Source organism: Gopherus flavomarginatus, chromosome 5 (assembly GCF_025201925.1).
Source record: "Gopherus flavomarginatus isolate rGopFla2 chromosome 5, rGopFla2.mat.asm, whole genome shotgun sequence".
Classification (NCBI taxonomy): domain Eukaryota; kingdom Metazoa; phylum Chordata; order Testudines; family Testudinidae; genus Gopherus; species Gopherus flavomarginatus.
Window position 1 is genome coordinate 25,193,677 of NC_066621.1, and position 16,527 is coordinate 25,210,203.

Here is a 16,527-nt window from a genome sequence, read left to right on the forward strand (position 1 = left end):
GGTGCTGGCTGCACCAGTTGCTAAAGGGGAGTGGATGCAGAATGGGTCAGAAGCTGGGAGATGGGTGGGAAGCAGGGGTCAGACTGGGGGGTGCTGGGCGCAGTGGGACTGGGCAGGAAAAGGCTGAGATGGGGCAGACGAGTAGGGAGAATTTCCAGGGGATGGAGAGACACCCTAAGCTTGAGCTGGAAAGTGAGACTCAGGGACTGCACCTGGGGGATGCAGGGTGGGGGGACCCTTCATGGGAAAGAGCAGAGGAGAAAGTCCTCCCATGGGAGAGGGGAAACCTGAGAGAGCAGATCCTGGGCCTGACTCTGCTCTCACACCTACCAGTGGGACATCTCACTGAACTCGTGAGTCTCAGCAGCCAGAAAGAGCCCCTTTGGTATGGTAGGTGGCAGAGAGGAGGTGAGCAAGTGACAGAAGGAGGGAGGGTGGGGAAGGACAGGGAAGAGAACCTGTGCGAGGGGGAGGAATGGAGATGAGACCTAGGAGGAGGGACAATTATTGAACTTCCTGGGGAGAGTGGATCTGGGGGGAATCAGAGTCCCCAGAAGGTGCCAGTGATGGAGGGGGGACAACAAGGAGCAGAAAGGAGATGGTAGGGGATGGATTTGTATCTTGTGGCAGAAAAGATGCTGCCCATGTGCTCTGTCCCCCAAGCTGTCTGGGGGCTTCTTCCAAGTGACCTGCTTGCCTCCCTGGGTGGCCTCCCTTTAGACTGGCTACCTAGACAGCACTCTCCATGCCCACCCACCATGCGCTGGGTGATGGGGCGAGTGGTGTCCTCTGCCCTGGCAGCTCTCCACTAGCTGCACCTATCCTCACATGGAACCTGCAGCTCTCCTCTACTTAGACTGGATCCCAGGGCCACAGACCCATTTCCAGCTGCTAGCACCATGGGTCTGACCCTTCTCCCTGGGAGCCATGGCCAGTAGCTGGTTACATGGACTCACAACAGCTCCTTCCAAACAGCTGTACGATTCATCTGCCCAAAAGTACACAATGAGCAGCGCAAAGGGTTAACACTATGATGGGGCCACACACCAGCTCCTCCCAAAGGATGGATGAACCCAGCTGCCTCAGCTGCATCCCGCAGGGCCTGTGCCTTCAGCCACAGCCCTGCTGCACACACAGCCTAGCTCCAGATCTGTCTGTCTGACACGCACCCCATGGCCCCATCCTCTCTAGGCAGCCATTGTCCAATGGCTCTCTAGCCTGGGCCAAACAGCTGGGTCATGTTAGGCTGGCACCTCAGGAAAGCATCTGCCCTTGCTCATGGTCCAGCCATTGTCCTCCTGAAGTTGTTCAGCCTGAGCTATCTTAGCACTGACCATTGTGCTGTTTCCTGCTTGATTTTTTCCTAACAACCCCTTTGCATTCAACGCCACGCAATCAGACAGAGTAATATTGAGCAGGTAAACTGAGGCACGTATCTTATTCATTACAAAACCATGCAGCTATTGCCCTGGTTCTCTACCCCATGTTTAGGGCTCTTATATTGAGACCATCTGTGCTATCAATCGCAGGGCCGTAGTGCAGTTCAGTGAGCAAGTTCGAACCTGCTGGGCCAGAGAGGGCATGTTCCTAGACAAAGCCAGCTGAGTTCAGTTTCAGTATTTTAGGAGGTCATTGCATTAAAATGTTAATATGTCAGTTATTGTGGGGTGGAGTGTAGGGAACAACTCTAGGGAGAGACAGGGCTAATGCAAACTCTAGGAAGTGTTATGAGTGCCGAAGGACTCTCTTAACCAATGTGCCAGACAAGACTGAGCTCTTAGCTGAGTGGGTTTCCTGGGAAGTATTTGGGAGGAGGGGACAGTAACTTCTCCCCACCAGACCCAAGCTGCGTTGGAGCTCATCAGCTGCTGATTACCAGTTCCTAGGGCCCTGAGATCAAAGGCGCAAGCTGTGTTTAGAAGGGGCTCAGATCCATGGGGTGCTTGGTCTGAGCTAACAGCTGTTATGAACTTATGAACACAGGGAAACCCTCTTGGTGGGGTTTGAAGGACCTGAGCAAGCCCTTGCTGGAGTTGGGGTGAGCTCTGGTAAGCTTATCAGCAGGTGTGTAGGTTCTTTTATTGCTTTGTCTGTAATGCTTTCACCTTATGAATACCTGTACTTGCTTAGAAAGGGCTGTGTGCTAACTTAACTGTGGCAACTGCACTGTGCAGAGACTTTGAGGAAGGAAGGCAAAGCAGCATGCTCTGGCAGTCTGCTGAGCTGGGGCACTCCCAGTGCAGGCAGGGAGCTGTGCAGCTGGAAAGACCCCAGTCAGGAGGGAGAGAGATGCAGGTCTTCGCCATGAGAGGTGATGGTTGGGATCTAGAAGCCTGAGAGTGGATGTCCTTGTTGGACCATGAGGGGGAAATACAGGTGCAATTGCCCTGAACTGAGAGTCCTGGTTCTGTTACTTCTATGCTCCATGACCAGGTCATGCCTTCACTGGGTACTGCAGTGCACGTTAGCCCTTTGAGTTCAGCCAGTTCCCTGGGGTTTATGGATTCTCTGGTTTGCGTTCTGCGGGAGGACAGACTAGATGATCATAGCGATCCCTTCTGGCCTTAAAGCCTAGGGATCTATCAAGGGCAATCTGAGGAGGAAGCAAATTTTCTTACTGAGAACATAGCTATTGACACCAGCAAGGCACTGAACGTGCCGAAACGACAATTGCTTTACTGGAGCATCAATGCCTAAGAAGCAAATCAAAAAGGGAGGCGTGGGACCCACTTTCTGCTCCTTTATGGTGGATCTCAGTCTGAGAACAAAGTCTCGGAGAAAACTCTGAGCTTCTGCAGTGCCAGCCAGCCTGCCAGTGAGGGTGGGGAGCAGGCATCCACCAGGCCATAAGCTTTCTCCCAGTCTGAGCCAATCTGAGGGGGTGAGTCTTGCGGGTTTTCCCTGGGCTTCAGTGGACTTTGGATCAGATAGAAAATGAAGACCCACTATGGCAGCTCCTCTGGGAGCTCTGTTATTTCGAACAGAGTGTGATGTTCTTAGGGCATGTCTGCACTCTGACCAGCAGACTGCTGTGACACCTTGTCAGCATGGGATTGGGGAGGCTGGACAAGGTACAGAAGGCCCATGATGCCCTGGCTTCACTGCTATTATTGCATGAGCTAGCTTGGATAGTATGTCTACACATGCTCCAATCACACCCCTAGACTGAAGAGTAGCCAGATCCTTAGACATTCTTACTGCTGTCTAAGCTACTTCCCTTCGGTATGACAAGTGTCCTTCCCAGGGAGAAGAACCCACTGCAAGGCTAATAACATGGGGCTTTGTTCTGATACATGCCCTGACACAGGGGTCCAGTGGGATTTAATTAGGTTATTGTGTGTGAGTGAAATGGCAGCTGATTAGTAAAAACACACTTACTGGGACTGAACAAGAGTGTCACAGACATCTCTGGTAGCTGGAAACTTCAAACAAGGTTTCAGGAATTAACTGATATTTAATTAGTAAGACAATTGGTTTATTGTGCTGGAGCTTTTAGAAGTTGTGGGAAGGTCGTGGTATAGAGCAGAAGTCAGGGAAATATAGTGCACTTCTACCCAGTGATGAGTTGCCAAAATATTAACAACAGGTTCCCTCCTCCTCACCTCATGAGGGGGTTGTGCCCCCCCCGGGGGGGTCATGCCCATCCAACACCTCCATGTTCCTTGACACCCCCCCTGGGGACCCCTGACCCATCCCCCCCTTCCCTGTCCCCTGATTGCCCCCTGCCACACCATCCAACTCCTCTTCTCATTCTTGATGGCCCCTCGGGACCGCTGCCCCATCCAACCACCCCTTCTCTCTGTCCCTGACTGCCCCCACCACCTCATCCAACCCCTGCTCCTTCCTGACTGCCCCCCGGGACTCTTGTCCTCATTCAATCCCCCTGTTCCCTGCCCTCTGACTGCCCCTACCCCATCCACACCCCCACAACCCACCAAACACCCCCTCCCTGCTCCATGCCCCCTTACCACACTGCCTGGGGCCGGGACCAGGTCCGCTCTGCTGGGACTGGGACCGGTGCCACAGGGCCTGACTCCCCGGGCTGGGCCAGGCCAGAGCCGCTCGGCCGGCACCGGGACCGGCACCGTGGGGCCCGACTCCCTGAGCCGGACTGGAGCCACTCGGCTGGGACCAGCCTGAGTTGGGGTACTTGGCCGGGACCGGGCTGGGGCGCTTGGCCAGGGCCAGGGGGAGCTGGACTGGGCTGCGCTCGCTGGCCCCCCCGCCTGACTTACCTGCCTGCTGCTTGTTTCAGGCTTCCCATGAACATTTGATTCGTGGGAAGCAGAGGAGGGGGAGGAGAAGGAGGGTGGAGCGTTCAGGGGATAGGGGGAAGTGAGCTGGGGTCGAGTGGACAGCTGCCTGAGCCTTTGTTAAATTTAAAAGCTTTTTTAGAACCGGTTGTCCTGGAACAATCGGTTCTAAAAAGGCTTCTAAATTTAACAACCGGTTCCTGCGAACTGGTGCGAACCGGCTGGAGCTCACCACTGCCTCTACCTCAATATAACGCTGTCCTTGGGAGCCAAAAAATCTTACCGTGTTATGGGTGAAACCGTGTTATACTGAACTTGCTTTGATCCATTGGAGTGCGCAGCCGATCCTGCCCGGAGCACTTTACCGCGTTATACAGGGCCACCCAGAGGTTTCAGGGGGCCTGGGGCAAAAAATTTCAAGGGCCCCTTCCATAAAAAAAAAATTGCAATACTATAGAATAGTGTATTCTTGTGGGGGCCCCTGCAGGGCCCAGGACAAATTGCTCACTTGTTCCCCGCCCCCTCCCCTCAGCGGCCCGGGGAAAAATAAACATTTAAAAACCTTTCGCATCTCGGCACAAACCCAGTTTTGAGAAAAATTCTTTTCAAGTCACCTTTACAAGGTATTACTGGTTCTCAGCATCAGCTAGTGCTAAAAAGCACTAAAGCTCATTAAAAGGATTGGACAAATATTTTCCATCAAAACTTGTTTTGGATCATAAACTAAGGGTTTTTAAAAAGCAGAAAAAATCACGGACAATGTCTGCTTTCCTTCAAAATTTGTTGTGGTTTTTTTTAACTGAAAAGCTGAAATTAGTCTGCCAAAACCTGAACATGGTTTGGAGTTTCAGAAGTGTGTAGCCAAATATTTGCTGCTTGCTGTGTTTGATTGTTTAAAGAAACAATTAAAAAATTCTACTTAAAAAAAATCCAAAACTTTTGAACCACCTCAGCTTGTGACCAAATGCCTGAGCCCATTCAGTCAAAGATTTTTTCCAGGTTTCTGATACTCTGCTAGCTTCCTTGACTCATATCTGTCTCCATAACTTTGGGTTCATTTATCTTAGAACATAAGAATGGCCATACTGGGTCAAACCAAAGGTACATCCAGCCCAGTATCCTGTCTACCGATAGTGGCCAATGCCAAGTGCCCCAGAGGGAGTGAACCTAACAAGTAATGATCAAGTGATCCATTCATCTCCACCCTCTGACAAACAGAGGCTAGGAACACAATTCCTTACCCATGCTGGCTAATAGCCATTAATGGACTTAACCACCATGAATTTAATCTGTTTCCTAGAAACTGCCTGTGACCTTATTGATATAATCTGGGACCACATAGAACATGGTTGCAACCAAGGTCCTATAGTGGCACCAAATCTTATGTAAAGGGAGTCATATAAGATGTCTAAGACCAGGTTATAGGTTGCTGGTTATGATTATGCTGTCTATATGTATGTATCATTTTGTAGTTGAAGTTATGAGTATTAGCTCTATACTGTCTGTATTTCAAATTTGTGTTGTGATTCTGGGAAACATCCCAGACTAGTTGGTGTTTGCTCTGCTTAACCTGCTTGATGGCCCATTAAGGACCATCAGCTACACAACTGACCCATTGAGAGGAGGCAGATATGCCTTGTAACTCAGCAGGGTGTGCAGGAACTGGCCCATGTGACTGCAGACTCCATTTGCTGTAATTTTCCACAGTAAGAACAAAGAAGTGTTCTTACACCTGGAAGTGCCTATATAAGGCAAATGCCTCATCTCCATCTTGTCTTCAATCCTGCTTCCTACCTCTGGAGGGACTTTGCTACAAACTGAAGCTCTGAACAAAGGACTGAATGACCCATCCCAGCAGGGGATGTACTCCAGGGACTTCATTTGAACCTGCAGTTTACTCCATCTCTGCTACAAGCCTGAACTAAGAACTTTGCCATTACTGTATGTAATCAATTCCATTGAACCAATTCTAGTTTTCATCTATATCTTTTTCTTTTTATGAATAAACTTTAGATTTTAGATTCTAAAGGATTAGCAACAGCGTGATTTGTGGGTTAGATCTGATGTGTATAATGACCTGGGTCTGGGGCTTGATTCTTTGGGATCGAGAGAACCTTTTTCTTTTATTGGAGTGTTGGTTTTCAAAACCATTCATCCCCAGGACGAGTGGGACTGGTGGTGATACTGGGAGACTGGAGTGTCTAAGGGAATTGCTTGTGTGACTTATGGTTAGCCAGTGGGGTAAAACTGAAGTCTTCTTTGTCTGGCTGGTTTGGTTTGCCTTAGAGGTGGAAAAAACCCAGCCTTAGGTTGTAACTGACCCGTCTGAGCAATTGGTCCTGAATTGGCACTCTCAGTTGGGTCCCGCCAGAACCGTATTGTCACACTGCCTCCATGGGGTCCCTCACAAACTGGAGACAGTTACTGTGGGTTTGTCTTTAGTATAACTTGTGTACATACTCCACAAACTGAGCATTTGAGCTTGTTCCAGAATCTGGGATGAGCCTATGTTGTGAAAACTGAAATGCACAAAATAGCACATGCATGTGAGTGGACACAGGGTACTAAAAGTAGATTAACCCAGGGGTTCTCAAACTGGGGGTCGAGATTTCTCATCGGGTCACAAGGTTATTACTGGGGGTTGTGAGCTGTCAGCCTCCACCTCAAACCTTGCTTTGCCTCCAGCATTTATAATAGTGTTAAATATCTAAAAAAGTGGTTTTAATTTATAAGTGGGGCGGAGGGGGTCGCACTCAGAGGTTTACTATGTGAAAGGGGTCACCAGTACAAAAGTTTGAGAACCACTGAATTAACCCCTCTGGAGCCTTGGGGAATGCGGGGGGGGGGGGGGGGATCTCCTTTGGTAGGGTTGGGAAGGAGGTAGGTGGTGTAGGATATTGCTCTTCTCATGTGATCCCTCCCCCATGGCTCTCCTGGCTCTATCACTGTTAATCTAAAGTGGCTAATTTTAATGAAGCTACCCTCCTCTGACATGAATCTCCCTATGGCACTGAAATTAAATATAGACTATAATTCGTCATTTGAGAAGTGAAAGTGATGATAGCCCTAATGGGAAAAGATAACAGCTTGTCTGTTTGTGTTAAATAGCTGTCTGCAAGCCTCAAACTGCTGAATGAGCTTTAGGGTAGGGAAGGCTGTGCCTCCCCAAACAGCCTGGCCCTGCCGCCATCTGACCCCCACCCATTTCCTACCCCCCAACTGTCCCCCTCAGAATCCCTGACCCACCCTGCTCCTTGTCCCCTGACTGCCCCCCAAGATCCTACCCCCCACCAATTCCCCCTACTCCCTGTCCTCTGACTGCCCCGACCCCTATCCACCGCCCCTCCAAGTCCTGACAGACCCCTGGAACTCCCATGATCCAACCCCCATTCCCTGTCCCCTGACCCCCCCCTCGAACCCCTTCCCCTCCCTGTCCCTGGGACTCCCTGCCCCTTATCCACCCCCCTGGCCCCGCCACTTAACCCCACCTCCCCCATCTTTCGGAACCTCATTGAGCCGCATGCAAGAGCAGCCCTGGACAGCACTGCAGCAGCGTGGCTCCACGGGACCCGAGCTCCTGCCACTCAGCTGCAGCTCGCAGCCCTGCCACCTTATCATGTGGATCCGAGCAGGAGGCACTCAGGCCCTGCCCCCTTATCACGCAGCTCCGAGTGGGAGGAGCTCAGGCCCCGCTGGAGCCAGGCCGCTTTAGCTCTGTCCAGGGACAGGGCAGGGGGAGCCTCTGACATTCTCGTGAGGGCCCCTGTGGGGCCCGGGGCCTGGGGCAAATTGCCCCACTTGCCCCCCCTACCTCCAAGTGGCCCTGGTGTTATATCGGGTGCCGTTATATCGAGGTAGCGGTATATAAAAAAAGTTTTGTAACCCAAATAATCCTTATGGGCTAACCAGTAAATGTACAGTGGCAACACTGCTGAATAGGCCTATCTCGAAACATGCTGATTTTAGATACCAGATCGACTTCCTTAGATTCAGTAAAATAACTCAGAAAATCAAGTCAGTATTAAAGCATATTTATTACACAACTATGTAATAAGAACAGAGCTGTTTTAATTGTGAATTTCTTTTAATTAAACATACAGATTCTTACTACCAGATCTATTTTTAGTTGTGTTAAGTTTAATAAAGCATCTTTATTATACAACTGCTTAATAGAGAGCGAGCGCTATGTGGATCTGTCACATGGTCACAACTTCAGTAATTCTGCCTTCATTGTTACTGTATGTCTATAACAGGAGCAAGCAGCCACGATTTATTGAATTTGCAATAACTCAGTGAGAAATTCAGAAGGTGGCGATACACATTTAAGGCATTCGGTTTTACAATGTACATCTCAAGTCTGATTCCAACCTTGGTTTCCCTGGTAGAAACCCACAGACATCAGAGCCTAAACCTGCCAGGCCTTGATCACGTGAATAAGCACATAGGGCCAGATTCCCAAAGATATGTGGGGGTCTAGCTCCCAGTGAAGTTAGGCAATGACATACCCTTGAGGATGTGGGCCATAGAAATCAGTGGGGCTACTCACGTGAGCAGGGATTGCTCCTGCGAGAAAGACTGGCAGAATTGGTTCTCTGGCTTTGTAAATGAGACCAGAGTTTGGCCCCTACCGTCTCTAGAATTCTCTATTTGTTGCTCAAGCAAACCTACTTGGAGTGCCACATCCTGCCCTGCTGCTGCTGCTGCCTCCCCCTCCCTCTGCTACTAGCTCCTGGGGAGCGTATGCTGTCATCGCTTGAGCAAACCTAAGGGCTTGTCTACATGTGAAATGCTTCAGTGGCACAGCTGCACTGCTGCAGCCTTTCAGTGTGGATACTACCTACGCCAGCAGGAGGAATTCTCCCATCGCTGTAGCCAATCCACTAGCGATGGCTAGGTTGATGGATGAATTCTTCCATTGACCTACCGCGGTCTGTACCTGGGGGTTACGTCGGCTTCACTACGTTGCTCGGGGGGGGGGGGCGGGATTTTTCACATCCCTGAGCAATGTAGCTGGGTGGATCTATAGACCAGGCTTAAGTAACCCTGATGCTTCTGCTGGCTGTGAGGCTGCATTCAGGCTAGTTTCACCCTCACTGTATTTCTGGGATGCATGTGAATGCCCCTGGGGAAAGCACTGCATATGCTTGATTTCCTTAGCAGGGGAAGGCAAGGCCAGTGGAGAATCCCTCTTTTCCCAAGGGTGCTGGGGAAGGAGAAAGCAGCTGTTAGGTGAGGTTTTCATTTCACTGGGAGCTGTGTGACTAAATCCCCTAGTCAACTTTGTAAATCTTCAGTCTCTTGCTTTTCAAAACCTGTGTTATAACCTCTAAGAATACTGGGTGAAACTCTGCTGCTGCAGCTCCCTGGACATCAGTGGAGTTACAGCAGAAGAGAAGTGGATCCACTAACTTTCTGATGATACCCTAGTGAGACAGATGGGCGGTACAGCTCTATATATACCTGGGGGGTAACTTAGCAATGCTTTTAGAGGGAAATCTGTTAAGAAAGAAAAGCCCATGTCAAAATTAACCTGAAACCTGGCTGAATAACCCGCGCATTTTACCTACACAAGAAGCAGCAAGAGCGACTACCTAGCCTGCCTCACCCCACAGGGTGGAGGCTTATAAACCTACCCGTCTCCTCTTACATCTCTGGCCGAATGAACGCAGGCGATGATGGCTTGTTCCGGCTGGCGAACATGAGGCTGGACTCAGTAGTGGATGAGAAAGACAAGCCCGAGGTTTGCCTTGTCTTCTGGAAAGTGCCACAGACCCAGAGCCGTTGTGGCAGCACCTGGCGTCGGAAATGGCGATCCATCAAGGCATAGATGATGGGATTTACGCAGCTGTTCATGAAGGCCAAGCAAGCACTGATGGTCAGGCCCCTCCTGAGAGCCATTAATGTCCTGCAAGACAGATCTGCTACCTGGAACATGGAGGAGAAGAAGAGGAACGCTTTAAAGGCATTGAAGGGCAGCCAGCAGCAGATGAAGGCACCGATGATTGTGAAGATGATCTGGAGGGAGTTCTTCGTCCCCTTTCCTAGGCTGATGTGGTTCAGCAGCTTGAAGGAGATGGAGCAATAGCAGAATAAGATCACTCCCAAGGGCAGGAGAAAGGTCAAGATGAGCAAAGCCAGGCTGAGCACCTGGAAGGCGACAGAGTCCTCATCCTCGCACAATTCACCAGTGGTATCCAGCTTCCGAAACATCAGAGAGGGAATGCCTAGGAGGAGAGAGACAGCCCAGATGCAGCCACAGACAATGATCAGACAGTTCTTGGTCCCAGTGGACTTGGAGTCCACATGCTTCATGACCACCAGGTAACGCTCCACGCTCATGCCCATTAGGAACAGGATGCTGGAGCTGCGGTTCACAGAGATGATAAAGCTGCTGAACTTACACAGGCCTTCACCAAAGTACCACTTGTTACCATGAGCTGCTGACACTGCCCAGAAAGGCAAGGTGAGGACAAAGACCAGGTCGGCGACAGCCAGATTCAGGACAAACATGTCCACCAGCCTCTTTCTGCCTCTCTTCTTGGCCATCAGCACAATCACCAAGAGGTTGCCAATGAAGCCAATGAAGAAAGCGATGAAGTAGAGCATGGGAATGTAGACATAAGCGTAGGGTAGGTCCTGTGGTGGACAGGTATCTTGGAGGGGATTATAATCCCAGTAGACAGCAGAAGATGCTTCATAACTGCCAGTCCAGGCTTCAGTGTTCATTTTACAGCTGTCTCCCCCACTGAGCAGCTCCCGTGCAATGCGAGAGTTGCTGGAGAGTGTTCTTCAGGCACCTGCACAGGGCTGGAGGAAGCACGCTAACTGCGTAGCTAATTGGGTGGTGTTTAAATCTGAGTGGTTTTTTGTTGTTCTGAAAACTTCTTAAGGCAATATCATGCACTTCCTCTTGCCGGGAGGGCAAGAACGGCAGGGCGGAGGGGGTATAAGTGGGTGTGAATGAGGAGTTAGATTTAATTTTGGAAACAAAAAAATAAAGAAAAATAGAAAAACTAAAGAGTGCATGACAGAGGGCCTGTGTGGGTGGTGGGGGACAGGGAGGGTTAGAATTTACAAGCAAATAAAGGCCAGAAGTGCAAAATGCCCTCAATGCTCTTCTGAAAACACCCTGCAAACACAAAACCCTTCAAGGCCCAGTTCTTTCCTCCAGCACTTACAAATCTTGCAAAATGGAATGAACAGGACCAGTGGGAGATGCTGCTGCTGCTGCTGCTTTGCAATGTTTGTAGATAGCCTGAAAGGTTACTTTTCCCACCTTGATTTTCACTTTGCAGAGCTTGAGAATATTACGTCTGGTGCTCCCTGCTTTTAGCTGGAGCACTGTGTGGAGGGTTTTTTTTTTAATTTAATATGGAGATATGCCTATTTCATAGAACTAGAAAGGACCCTGAAAGGTCATCAAGTCCAGCCCCCTGCCTTCACTAGCAGGACCAAGTACTGATTTTGCCCCAGATCCCTAAGTGGTCCCCTCAAGGATTGAACTTGTAACTCTGGGTTTAGCAGGCTAGTGCTCAAACCACTGAGCTATCCCCCCCCAAAATCATAAAGAATGTAGGCACCTAGAATCATATCAAAGAATATCAGGCTTGGAAGGGCCCTCAGTAGGTCATCTAGTCCAATTCCTTGCTCAGAGCAGGACCAATCCCTAGACATATTTTTACCCCAGTTCTCTATATGGCCCCCTCACGGAGGGAACTCTCAACCCTGGGTTTAGCAGGTCAATGCTCAAACTACTGAGCGATCCCTCCCCCTTGACTTGTCACTTTCCTTGGCTCTGAACTGAAGGGGTGGGAGAGTTGAAACTTTAACAAAGGCATTTTTCTCCAAAGTGCTTCTTGAACATTTGATCTAATTAACCAAATGAGAGTTTTACAGAATCTGAATAAAAACCAGTCCTCCTTCAATTAGAGGCTGCTCCAAAGTCCACTGAAGTCAATGGAAAGACTCTCATTAACTCCAGTGTGCTTTAGTTCACACATTTAATCAAGTTTCACTTATATGGCCTCTCCATTGTCACTCCTGCCAGTACCCCAGCCATCAAAGACCTTACAAAAAACCAAAACAGATGATGACAGAATTTCTTCTTGGTATTTTTAAAGCAGATATGCTTTAAAATCATTAGAAAATACAAAAAAAAATTTTTTGAACCAAAAAAAGGGCACGAGCCCAATATTTTTTGCAGGTCCCCTTTAAGTAGCCCCGTTAATTCCTCTGGCTTTGGCTGTACCTATCCCTTAGCCTTGATTCATTTATTGTAAGCCTTGGGGGAGGTATCCTGTCTCGTTACCTGTGCGTGAAGTGCTCTTGCGATGCTGTATAAATAAAAGCAGCCGGTAAACAGGATTTTAAAGCAACATTCACACCCTAAATATCCCCCACTAAAAGCAATACCTTAGGAAGTGAGGCTGCTTCCTAGCTAGCATCCCCATCAAGGATATAAAGCAACAAAGCAAGGCAGCATCTTGGTATGGTTTCTCCAGCTTTTTAGGGTTGGTTCCAGTGTCCTCAGTGCACATTATTTACCATTCAGCCTGGAGCGGCTCCCTCCTCCATGTGCTACTGGTATCAAGAGTAGAAAAATTAACCAGGACCATGTTTAAACATGAGTGTTCCCAGAACCCTGTAAATGACATTGTCTGAGCCTAACCTTGTTCTCAGACATTTTGCAGTGTTCTAGATTAGCCAGAATTGTAGAAATTCTCTACCCTGGTAATCATTGCTATTGTTATGCCTGATTCTTCCCTTCCGTACACCAACACAGGGCTACAGGAACCAGTGGAGAGCAGAAGCTTCCTCATAAAGTTGTTTGCTTTTAAGCAGAAGACAGTTCTAAAAACCAAGTCTCTCCTTTTGCTCAAATCTCATGCATTTTTCAGCCAGTCCCATGATTGTTGGGTCTGACTCTTGCTTTTGGGGAGCTCACTGAATTGGAATAGTGGGGCCTCACTATCCAAAAGAGGCTGGGGTTAGAGAAATGCTCAATACTGATTAAAACTGTTTGCGAGTATAAATAAGGCACTCTCAGAAAGGAGATGAGTGAGACAGATGTGGTTAGAACTGCAAATGCAACTCATTTCAGGTGGCATTTTCTCACTGGTGCTTATGGCCGGCAGTTCCAAATAAGGTAACAGTTTCAACCGGTTTTGCATTGACATAGGTGTATTGGTCTGATTGCAGAGCTAGACTGGATGCAATGTAAGAAACAACATTCACTTGCCCCCACCCCTTGCCTGGAGAGTTCTTGTTTTGTGGTGGATTTTATTTGATTTAAGTGTAATCAAAGTTGATCAGATTATGAGAACAGGAAAACAGACTATCAACTAATAAGAGAGCTGCACATACCCAAAGTTTCTTCATTATGACCAGGGGCGGCTCTAGGGATTTTGCTGCCCCAAGCATGGCAGACAGTCTGCCTTCAGTGGCTTGCCTGCGGAGGGTCCACTGGTCCCTCAGCTTTGGAGGACGCCTGCGGGAGGTCCACAGCCATGGGACCAGCAGACCCTCCGCAGGCACGCCTGCAGGAGGTCCACCAAAGCCGCGGGACCAACAGACCCTCCGCAGGCAAGCCACGGAAGGCAGCCTGCCTGCTGCCCTCGCGGTGACCAGCAGAGCGCCCCCCACGGCTTGCCACCCCAAGCACGCGCTTGGCCTGCTGGGGCCTGGAGCTGCCCCTGATTATGACCCCCATTCTGGAAGATACTAAATCACATGCATAACTCTAAGCACGTGAATAGGCCCATTCCAGGCAGTTAGTCTTTGTTATTAGTTTATTTTTCAAATGGAAATTAGCCCAAACTGCAAAAATTCAGCCCAGCATTGAATCCAAAGCTGAGAATTTGTAGGAGGCTGGATGGATCTCATGCTATGGTTCAGCCCGAGTTCTGATTTCGTCTACAATTACACACAAACTATGCTCAAAGAACATGATAAAGAAATCAAGTACTTGAGGAAATGTCAGAATTCAGGGTGCCCTGCATCCTTAATTCAGCCCCCGGTGCGATGCGTGATGATGCAGTCTTTTATTACTAGATCACATGCTAGTTTTTCCACAGGACCCCTGGCTCATTTAGTACTGGACAGTGTTCATTTAATAAGTAGCTAGTCAATATTTTATTTCATCTTCTGTTCAATATGTGCCCCTCGGCCTTATTTACTGTTCACTGTTCAAATGCTGCTCTGAAGATAGAATTCTTGATTTCCTCTTGGGCTTTTCTATGGCACTCATCACTGCAGTAGAACCGCAAGGTGAGAAGGGCCTGCAAGGGTCAGCTAGTCCACCCCCCTGCTATGATGCAGGACTCGTATCTCTTCACCCCACCCTGTGAGATGGGGGAGGTGTCATCTCCACTTTCCAGAGGGAGCTCAGGCACAGAGACATTAAGGTCACAAGTGATCACTAGTTCTGGATGCCCAAGCGGAGGCACTTGGGCCCAGGTTTTTCGGAGTGCGTAGCACTCTGTAGCACTTGGTGTGTTCATAGCTCGCATTTACTGTCGTTGAAGTGGCGAGTGCTCAGCACTTCTGTGACTCAGCCCCCAGGGTCTCAAGTCAGGCACCCAGAAAATGTGGAACACACAGTCAGTGACACCTCTCCTTGCTCACCTCCTTGTCCAAGCTGTCTCCTCCCCACCCCCACTGGTTCCCAGTCCTAGTCATCCTTCTTGGGCTCCTCACTGCTTCCTCCCCACCCCACCCCGACTTCTTGCCCAACCTCCTCATTTTCTGGCTCCTTGTCCCAGTCTCCTTGTCCAGCCAGTCCCAGTCTCCCCCTTCCCCAACTCCTCCAATCCGCATTCCACCCCAGCTACCTAGCTCCCAATCCACCCTTGTTTTCTTCACCAGCTCCTAGTCTCAGCCTCCCTCTGCACCCATCTCCCCCCCATGTTCAGTCCCATTGCCCAGCCAGTCCAAGTTTCACCAAACACCCTGTCCCAGTTTAATATTTTCCCTCCCTTCTGGCCTGAGTTTTGGCTCCTCTACCCTCCAATCAGACGGCTTCCTCCTCGAGTGCCAATGGGGGCATTGAGAGCACAGTCTGGGGACACGTAGGAGCTGTGATGAGATGGCGCATGCTCAGGGAGGACAAAATCTTTGGCGTTTTAACTGCTAAAATCAAAGCCATTTCTATTGAGCAGGTGCAAACTGTGATTTTTCAGTCTCACAAACTTGGCCAAAATTGGATGGATTTTCACTGGGACTGCAAAAGGCACATCCTTGACACAAAGGCGTCCCTTTATCAAGTCCCTGCCAAATTCCAATCCCTGCTCCAAAGCATGGAGCCACTAGAGCTGTTCAAAGAAAAAAATCTGATAATTTTATAACATGGGCAAAACCCCATGATTTTTCCCCTAGTCTCGTTCTCTGAACGGCTGCGCCATTTTGGCTGAAATTTTCCCCACAAAAAAAATTCAGCCTGAAGCTGACACAGCATGGAAAATTTCAACCCAAAAGGTCAACGTTTGGCAAAATAAACAGCAGCTAAAAGCAGGGTCTTATAATGGGAACTGTCGGGCAGCCTGTGCTGTTAGTCTGCCTCTAAAAACATTTTGCACATTGCCAGCAACTCCTGTCTAAGGATTTCAAAGCACTTTAGAAATAGCCACTTGGCCTCACTGATCCCTGGGGCAGCAGTTCAGTAGTGTTAGCCTCCTATTATAGAAAGGGACACTGAGGCACGGAGTGCCATGCCCAGGGTCACCCAGCAGCATAGTGTTCAGAAAGGTAACACCCAGGTGATGGTAACACCCATATACCAAACATCAGTGTCATGAAACCAGCATCTAAGATGAAATGCTGATGGTTTAATGCTGTATTTTCTTTCCTTTTCAGTCATTAACTGACATTAACTGTGAAACACTCACATTTCTCAATGCAGCTGTTTTAAGGGGCTGATTTAAGTCCACTAAAGCCAGGACATGCAGGTCACGGCTGGAGCCTGAGAGTGGAGTGTCACTCTGACCTTTTCACCTAGTTCTGCTCTGTGTCAGTTTGCACACACTGTCCTGAGCTGCCCTTTGAACTTCCAAACTCAAAACTAAATGTTGTCAAAACCTCAGACTCTCCCCTGTTCTTGCATCTCCCTGGGGACTGCTGACTTGTGTGTGTGTCCTGTGAAACCATAAATAGATTCAAGGTTCTGTTGAATGGATCCAGGTTCCCTCGACAAATTCACTAACTTCAGTAAACAAACTGGAAAGCAGAGGAGTTTTGCAGTTTCAGATTTTATGGTGAAGACTGGCAAACTCCATCTCCC

General features: G+C 49.1%; 1 protein-coding gene across 1 annotated transcript; it reads right to left on the bottom strand.

Annotated features, from left to right (window-relative positions):
* Window positions 1-8,383: 8,383 nt before the first annotated feature.
* Window positions 8,384-11,050, bottom strand: GPR25 (G protein-coupled receptor 25). The gene has a single exon (XM_050956360.1). It carries the CDS (start codon window positions 10,977-10,979, stop codon window positions 9,897-9,899), a length of 1,083 nt encoding a protein of 360 aa, XP_050812317.1. The 5' UTR covers window positions 10,980-11,050; the 3' UTR covers window positions 8,384-9,896.
* Between the last annotated feature and the right edge of the window lie 5,477 nt (window positions 11,051-16,527).

Bases quoted from the DNA above. Each gene is read 5' to 3' on its own strand.
- GPR25 (XM_050956360.1), bottom strand. From the start codon at position 10,979: ATGAACACTGAAGCCTGGACTGGCAGTTATGAAGCATCTTCTGCTGTC.